This window comes from Octopus bimaculoides, chromosome 5 (genome assembly GCF_001194135.2).
Source record: "Octopus bimaculoides isolate UCB-OBI-ISO-001 chromosome 5, ASM119413v2, whole genome shotgun sequence".
Classification (NCBI taxonomy): Eukaryota; Metazoa; Mollusca; class Cephalopoda; order Octopoda; family Octopodidae; genus Octopus; species Octopus bimaculoides.
Window position 1 is genome coordinate 46,372,089 of NC_068985.1, and position 9,946 is coordinate 46,382,034.

The following is a 9,946-nucleotide window of genomic DNA, read 5'->3' on the forward strand; positions in this document are numbered from 1 at the left end:
TATATATATATATATATATATATATATATATATATATATATATGTGTGTGTGTATACATATATATATATACACACACCTCTCTTTGTGTTTACCATAGACCACTGGGTCATGATTTCATTGTTTTGGGACATACATAGCTAGGGTTGTTTGTTTTTAGTCCCAGGTGAACTCTGACTAAGACCTATGATCAAAGTTATTCCAGCCATGACCTCTCCATTGTATCAAAAGTATGTCTGTGGCTACATTACCAAATGTGTCCTTTCCTTTCTCAAAAGAGTAGGGTATGATAGGAGGGAATTTAGCTGTTGTTTCTAACAAGTTGAATAAACATTTAGCAGCCTCTCTCATATAGTCAGGTAAGGCTCAGCTTCTATGTAGTGTATCCTGGGTCGTTTTTGTTTAGCCCCATGTCAGCTCTAATTGAGCAGGCCCTATGATCAAAGACATTCTGGCCATGACCATCCTGTTTATTTTTCTTCACAAATGTGTAGCCTCTTCTACATTATTCCAACGTGTCCTTTTGTTAAGTTGGTAAGTGTGGTTTGATGGAGAGATGAGACTCTATCTTTAACTAGTTTGAGTAACCACTTTGAAGTTTCCTAGTTAGCTTGTATATCTAGGATAATTTAAGCTAGTGGAGCTCATCCTGTATATCAGGGGTTTTCAAACTTTTTGACTTGCGGACCCCTTTATATTTCACGCTTATGAAATTTATACATAAATATTTGCTTAAAATAACATATATTTTTACATTTATTTATTTAACCGTATTTAACAAAATAGGTTTATTGTCAATTAAAAGATTTCGATTAAAAAACATATATAAAATCAAATTGCCCATAAAAAGTATTTGCTGTCCACGGACCCCCTGTGGTCTGCGGACCACAGTTTGAAAACCCCTGCTCTATATCATATATTAAAACTTTTTTGTACCTTGCTGGAGCTCTTCCTGAGTCAGTATATATTTCTAGGAGGAATTAAAGTCACCATTGCAAGACAAATAAATACTTATTAATCATATAGTGTTACCATTAGCGAATTGTACAAAGTACTTGATATATTCATCATAATGAGAAATAAGAGGATAATTTGATCTGAAACAACTTTAAAATACCTAAACAGCTCATTAATTATAGAGTTTGAATCAGTTCTTTGTTCTACTGAATATTTTATTAATTGGACAGTTGCTAATGACTATTAATATTGATATCAAAAGTTGTGCTGAAATATGTAGGAGGGGCAGAAAGTGGCTGTCCATTAAATGTATTTACTGCTCAGTGCCGGAATGATGATTTCAGTAGTATAGACAGGTGAGGTAAATGGAATGTGCATAATGGAAAATGTTGTTTGTAAGGCAGTAGTGGATGGTACAGGAAATTTGGTAGTTAGATCATATCTGAGACATTTGAAGGCATAATTAGTGGTAGTAGAGATGATGAAGATAATCACAGTTATGAGCTGAGATTAATTTGCATTTCTCTATTTCAGCCTTAATAGAATGAGTAGCATAATTGCCTCCTTGATATATTGTTTGTTGATAACTTTTTTTCATACAAGCTAGCATTTTCTTTCTAATTTGCTTAACTGAAAGAGGCAAAATGAAATGAAATGATGAGAAAGTATACGACAATAGTACCACAATAAAAAACCAAAATATGTATATATTATACTTCAACCAACAAATTATTTTTGTGATACCTTGTAGCTTCCTTACATAAATACATTACAGCAGTTTTGATGTTAGAAATGTGAAATAAATATTTATTACTGTTCTCAGATATTTTTATGTTAACGATAATGACACAATTGAATATATTTTGCAGATTATATCAACCATCTTCACGACGTCCCGTAGCCTTTTCACCAAGTGCTGATATGGGATTAACGGATATTGAAATGGCTCATGCATATGAATTTGAAGACCCTTATTTTGATGATGATCGGGCATATGATATGGAATATGAGGTTAGTATCACTCTGGATTTTCATTAAAGTCTGTAGTAAAACTATGAGTTTGCAAAGGTGAATGAGTCAAAGAGCTACAGTTCAATGCTGCTACATGCACACACATGCATAAAACTACATACACATACAGACTACAAACACACACACACATGTGCATGTGCATGCGCATACACACAGACGACACAACTACACATGCACACACACTACCATGCTCCAAGATGCATTATAATTACATGCCTCAGAAAACTTAAAATTGTTCAACAGCAATTTAATTATTACTAATTAAAGTAAGTAGTTGCCAATTGCTTTTACTTTTTTAAAATGAATTTGCCAGATGAAGGAGACTAGCACTCATTACCTTTCTCAGAGCCTCCAAGAGTTCAGAGAGGTGTGGGAATTATCCTTAAGACAAAGTTTAGGCCCAGTTCTTACAATAAATTGGAATTCACTAAAGGTATTCAAGGGTCAGTTGGTGGGGATTAACCATTACATGGTTTACTTGATGTAACTCTTTATGAAATTGCATAAATTTTAGGCTCATATTACTGTAGAATGTTTAGCACATACAACTTTTAACATTCATCTTTGACGTTATTCGTGAAGCTCTCAAATATATAAAGCAGGATTGGGTAGCGAGACAGAGTGAAACCAGTAGAATAGAAGTTGCTTATGGCTAAGTAAACCCATGATGGAAATTAATACGGCTACTTCAGGAACCCATTTCAAATACATATCTAAAAATAAGATCTTATATACCTGAGACATTTGGACATGGTGAGCTGGCAGAATTGTTATCACACCTGGTAAAATACTTAGTGGCATTTCATCCATCATTACATTCTGAGTTTAAATACTGCTGAGGTCGACTTTGCCTTTCATCCTCTCAAGGTTGATAAAATAGGTACCAGTTGAGTACTGGGGTTAATGTAATTGACTTGCACCCTCCTTTAATATTGCTAGCTTTGCACCCAAGATTTGAAACCAATATACTTGAAGCATTTGTTATCCCAGTATAAAATCAGAAAGGTAGCTAAAGTTACTTGATGATACAGACTGGGAGGAAAAGGGATTTATTCAGTATTTCCAGTGTAATAAACTGAAATATTTACCTGAGAAATATGAAAGGAGCTACAAACTGTAAAGAATTCTCAAACCAATGTGAAAGTGCAGACACACCTTAGTGGCATGCATAGTGACACATATGTTTAAGGCACGAGGTGCATGGCTCAGTGGTCAGAGTATCAGGCCCACAATCATGAGGTAAGTGAGTTCAATTACCAGACCGGGTTGAGTGTTGTGATCTTGAACAAAGCAGTTTATTTCACACTGCTCCAGTTCTCTTGGTTGTAGAAATGAGTTGCGACATCACTGGCACCTTGAATAACATCGGTGGTGTGGAGAGGAGAAGAGAGGCTGGTATGCATGGGCAACTGCTGGTCTTCCATAAACAACCTTGCCTGGACTTGTACCTCGGAGGGTAACTTTCTAGGTGCAATCCCATGGTCAGTCATTACTGAAGGGAATCTTTACCTAGAGACATATTAAAGGCATATGCTGGAGCATACATCTTAATGGTATGTACTGGGACATAACCTTAATAGTAAAGATGATCAGGCTGTGCTATTCACATCATGCATTAATAACCAAGTGTTGAAACCTGATTGGCTGATAACCCTCTGTTATTGATAATGCCTGCTAAATATTGCTACTTTAACATATAAGCTAACAACATTTCTATTCTATTAATGATTCTATTCAATTTATTGCCATGCAGTTAAAAAAGTTTGTTTTATAGCCATGGGGTTTTAAGTTCAATCTCACTTTGTAACAACTCAGACAAGTGTCCTCAGCTATAGCCTTGAATTGATTAATGTATTGTGGCTGGAATTTGGAACAGTGAAACACAAACATGTATGTGTGTGTGTGTGTGTGCCTTTTGCCAGTGTGTATTAAAAATATAATTAACAATGGGAGGAAATGATGAACTAGTCTCTTTGAACAAATACCTTGTGTAGCATTTATTCTGTTTGAGTTTTACTGTATCTCCCTTGTTACTCTTCTTGCCTGTTGGAAACCTGTAACCAACAATGCGTTTTGTTCATGAAATGTGATAAAAAATAATAGGGCTTAATACAAACTATAAACTACTGAATTCTGGTTGCTGTTGACCAGATGACTGATGATATTAATGTGCACTCTAATCTACATATTTAAGTGTTGTATGGTTTTATTATGTTTTATGCCTTAAATAAAAAATAGACTATAAGCTCTAAAGCTTTTGTCAGCATTTCCAATTTGGCATTTTGCCATATTCACATTCTGTTGGGATCAGAAGTCCAGTTTTTAGACAGGTAGCTTCTTTAAAAAATTACCTGTGTAATAAATAAATAAATAAATAAAATAAAATTTCTTGTACCATCTGCCTGTTGTATACTTTGTACAGAGAACATAAGAATGTGGCAGCCTCATCTGTTAAAGAGCATTTGGACTGCTGCCAGAATGGAGAAGTTATGGTTCTTCTTGTTCAGGCATTCTACAGCTATGTTTAATAACTTAGATATTAACAAGCAATATACATTATGTGTCTGCATCAACAGTTTCTCATGTGTGTTGTTAGTCTGTAGTGATTGCAGATACAGTTGATTTGATTGTGGGTAACCGAGTTAACGGAGTAGATTGCTGAGTTTAGCTACAGCAAAATTGTGTGTGTGTGAAAATACATATGTACTTGTGGTAAGAAGCTTGCTTCCCAAGCACATGGCTCTGGGTTCATTCCCACTGTGTGGCACCTTGTGCAAATGTCTTCTACTATAGCCTCGAGCCAATCAAAGCCCTGTGAGTGGATTTGGTAGATGGAAACTGAAAGAAGCCCATCGTATATATATATATATATATATATATATATATATATGATAATAATAATAATAATATTAGGGATAAAATCCAAAATTACAGGTAAAAACTCAATTAAAATCAATTTATTAAATTAAGTTTCACAGTATGAAATATATATAAATATATATGTATGTATTATGTATATGTATACACACACACACACACACACACACACATAATTATAATGCTTCAGGCATTGTCCTTCTTTGGATTGATTATGTTTAGAATGGAGAACCAGTAGGAGGCATACAAGAGAAAAATACAAAAATCTAAAGAGCTATTGAGGCAAAAATACCCTTGTGAATCATGTGTATGTATATATGTGGATATAATCCTTGGCTGTTGGCATTTAACCAATTCTGATTATGCTAATCTTTGGTTAAGGTGTTCAAGTCGTGACCCAGTTTTTTTTTTTTTATATCCAGGACTATAATATATCTTACCTTTTCATTAAGACAATCGTAAGTGTTGTTGGGCTGATGTGACTGCTATTTCTGGTAGACACATCAGCTTTTACATCAATCATATAATGGCTCCTGCATTGGCTTATCAGAGAGTGGGTTGTACAGTGATGAAGGAACTTGACAGTAATTTGCAACCAATTTCACTATAAGATAGGGAATGATATTGGTGATGGTGTTTGATGGAGTGGCATTTCTATGGTTTATTTAGGAGAAAAGAGCTATGTCCATACTCATATAACCTTCATTGTAATGATATTAATAATCATTAAAGACGTACAACTGCAGCCCATTTGGATTGTAAAATAACTAGGATTTAACAAAAATGCTCAGCTAAATAGAACATCTGCATTTATTACCATGGAAAAAGGATGCTGAATATTTATTACACATGCATGTTATTCTCACCTCAACACTCTCACACAGAATCATACACACATGTGTAGCTGTTTGTATGTGTTATTATAAATACATATAATATCTCTATTTATGCACATGTATATGTATGTGTATGTGTGTGTATGTGTATAAATCTATGCAAAGATGGGCATACATGCACATTTTCATAAATGTTTATATCAACATCCTCTCACAGAAATTGTTTTGCATTCCACAATATTTGCATCCTGAAATGTTTCTAAAGTAGACCGGCTGGCCTCATTGTTGTATTTCTATAGTAATTGCTGTTCTTTCAAACAACAGAGCACCATCAATAAATTCCACTACAATAATGATAAAGATAATTCTTGTTTACAACCTCTGTGTTCATTCACATGTGTATGAAGAAAATGTGTGTATGTGTGTGTCTCTGTATGTGAGATTATTTGTCTATTTGTGTGTGCACCTATGCATGCCTATGTGTTTATATGTGGGTGTGTATGTCTGCGTTGGGTGTGTATGTCTGCGTTGGGTGTGTATGTCTGCGTTGGGTGTGTATATCTACATGCATATGGATGTATCTGTAATGCGTGTGTATTGATAAATAAGCCCTCCCAAAAGACAGAAGGAAAAAACTTAATAGATATTTGTATTCTCTTTTACTTATTAATATTTCATAAAGGGTAACCTCTGACTAAGATGCTCTTTTTTTATCCCATTACCCTGCTCTCTTGGGAGTTCTTTGATGGTGAAAATTATTAAATATTATTTTTATTTACTTTCTAACTCTCCACTCTGCACACTTATTTTCGAATTGTTTTTTTTTTTTTTTATCAATAGCCTTAATGTTTGTTGTATGTTATGTATTTTATTTCTTTATTTCATTTGTTATTGTTGGTTTTGTGATTTGATTTATTCATTTACTTATTTATCTTTTCTTTGCTCTTCATCGTTATCAATATTTCAGATCTGTTAACTGCTGTAGTTTCCACTATTATTATTATTATTATTATTATTATTATTATTATTATTATTATTATTTAAAATCTGCTATGGTGATTGTTTTCCGTAGAAAAAGATAGAGAGAAGTGATATTAAAATTGCATTATTATAAATAATAGAAAATAAAGGATGAGGGGGTAGGCAAGGATCTTTTCTTCCTTTGATTTCTCTGAAGTTTTTTTTTTTTCTAATTTTGTTATATTTTTAAAGTTTTTATTAAAAAAAAAAATTATTCTTTATTATTTTGGTAGCAAGGGGCAAACTATGAAAATGAAAATAAAATTGATTTCAAGGTTTAGATAGTTGGTAGAGATCATATTTACTTCTCATCTCTGGTGTTATAGGAGGGAATACTGCTTTATTCATTTTTTTATTTATCTATTTATTTAATAATAATAATAATAATAATAATAATAATTACAATAATGCATCTCTATATCTTTATATAATCTGTTTGATTCAGACATCTTTGTTAGGGTGGTGCTAGAAGGATAAAGGATGGAGAAAAATACATAAGCTGTGAATAAATGGAGATAAAAGACCAAATTTGTTTATTCGCAGTTTAAACTAGTGGTAATCACTGGCTCTTATCATCATCATCATCATCATCATCATCACCGTCATGATGATGATGATGGTGATGATGATATATGTTTCTTTTCTGTTGCCTATGCAACAGTAATCTGTGCAAAAGCAACAACCAGTTGCAGCACCTCAAATGGAACAACACTGACTTTAGGAAAAAGAAAAAAAATATATATATATCTATGTTTTTTGCTAGGATGCTTTACTTGATAAGATTCACTTGAGTGCAGTTTATGTCATGATAGAAGAGTTGTAATCAAACATTAGCCATGAATATGGAATTTTGCTATAGAACAAGGAGGAATAAATAACTGAGCTTTGTGTAATTAAAAACTAAGGAGGAATAACAAAACTATTATTTCGGTTGTAATCAAAGGAAACAAATCTGTACGTCTACATATGTGTGTGTTTGTATTTATGCATATATATCCACAGTCATACATGTACTTTCTTTCTCACTCTTCCTCACCCTCTCTCTCTCTCTCTCTCTCACATGCACACACGCACACATGTACACACAGTTTTTCTTTCTCACACACATGAGTATAAAGTCTTTTGGTATCAATTGAGCCGAGAAAGAACTAACAAAGAATTATTATTATTATTATTATTATTATTATTATTATTATTCAACAAAATAAATAAAAAAAAAATTATGAAAAATTATGTTAAAATTAGGCTATAGGAATTTCCTATCAAACAGTGGTTGCTTTAAAAGAATTCACAATTGACAGCTGAATTTATGTCTGGTAGTTAATAATCAGTATATTGTATTGTTGAAGAGATATTGTCTGGTAATGAATAGGATGGGGTGGGGGTGGGGGTTGATCAAATGAACAAAGACAACTGTATGGAGGGGACAAACAAATAAACAAACACAACAGCTGTATAGGAGTAGGGCAAAAGTCTGTTTAAAAATATGTGATACATTCTCAGATCTCAAATAGGATGGAACTCAAATAGGAATGTCTTTGAGTGCAAAACTGAAAATGTCATGCACCAAAAAAGTGTAAGTCTATTTATATATATATATATATATATATATATATATATACACAACATACTGAAATGGCAGATTCTAAGGAAATTAGTGATTGTGTGTTGGTAAATAAGTACATAAATTTATTCAACTTGTGAGCTTGTTTTGTTTTTTTGTAATATTTATTTGTCATTGATGTTGTTTTTGTGCATAGAACAGAGTAGTTGAAAGGAACAGAAGGCAGTTCCCTTGCTTGCTGAATCAGCAAATTAGTCTTTTGACTCCCAGTTGGAAACATTTCACATCAGCAACTCAAATAAATGTACTTTCCAAAGTGTAGCAACATCAATCACCTACTTCAAATTCTATGTAAGAAATAACTGCTTGTACCTGTTGATAATAACATAATTAACAATTAACTCTATTTCAGTTCTACAAGTTTATGGCCTTGTGTTAAATTTAGGAATAATAATAATAATGATGATGATTTCAAATTTTTGCGACAAGATTAAGTTGATTACACAACCCCAGTGTCTAACTGGTACTTATTTTAGCAACCCTGAAAGGATGAAAGGTAAAGTCAACCTCGGTAGAATTTGAACTCAGAACCTAAAGGTGGATAAAATGATGGTAAATATTTTGTCCAGCATGCTAACAATTCTACCAGCTTGCCACCTATTCAGTACCAGGGAGTGGCTCTCATGGCTTTTGAGCTTAACTGATTGGAAATGTTATCCTGTACATTGTTTTTTCTTGGTATAAAAGATGGGCTACAGTAGATATTCTGCTCAATACCAGATTTGCCTGTCAGTTGTTTGACCATAACCAGTTGAGCATTTCCCTTAGTGGCTGACGATATGTACATCTCTGATCACATGCAGAAGTAGTGGGGGAACTTCATAGCCATGTGTTGAGAGGAATTCTTTGGGGTTTGAATAATTCACCTCTGGAAACATGGGTGTTTTGTCCATCATCCTTAAAACAAACCTTATTCAGGGACCTCTTGAGTGGAATGGACTACTCGGCATGAAGAAAATTCTAAATGGGCCCCACCTGTAAGGTCATGCACTATTTATCTTGATATGAGATCACTATGTCATGCACATATGGTTGTGATGCGTGTGCCTGGTGTATCCTTATCAGACTAGTAGTCATGATGGGTATATTAGGCTTTGTATATTTATACTCTAGTCTCACTCTGATGGCATGCACTGCTCTCTCACTCAATAATAATACTAATAATATTCTTTCTACATTAGTCACAAGATATGAAATTTCTGGGGAGGGGGGGCTAGCTGATTATATATCAGCCTCAGTGTCCAACTTGATACTTAATTTATTGACAAAGTTGGAAAGTAAATAATAATAATAATAATCATTATTTCAAGCTAAATCTCCTTTCATAAAACCCTACCAATTATATGAAAGGAAAGACACATTGTCTAATGTAGTCCTAGGTACACTCTATACATAAAAAAGAAAAAACGGAAATAGCCAATGGTCATGCCTGAAATACTGTCAATCATAAGCACTGTTAAAGTTGATTTATGACTAAACAATAGTGATAATCATTCTTAGTCATCATCATCATTCTTTTTATTTGCAATTGACACCACTTCATTAACTCTGGTTTATTGTTCTTTCACAACTCTGAATAACCATTGTTTGATGTAATTAATG

The 9,946-nt window shown here is 33.3% G+C and overlaps 1 protein-coding gene across 3 annotated transcripts in view; it reads left to right on the forward strand.

Annotated features, from left to right (window-relative positions):
* Positions 1 to 9,946, forward strand: part of LOC106879078 (E3 ubiquitin-protein ligase PDZRN3-B) — a 768,027-nt gene that overhangs the window by 646,308 nt on the left and 111,773 nt on the right. For all 3 annotated transcript variants that reach the window (XM_052968369.1, XM_052968370.1, XM_052968371.1), the window contains exon 5: positions 1,825 to 1,966. In XM_052968369.1, the coding sequence (XP_052824329.1) occupies positions 1,825 to 1,966 (142 nt within the window). The remainder of the gene's footprint in view (positions 1 to 1,824; positions 1,967 to 9,946) is intronic.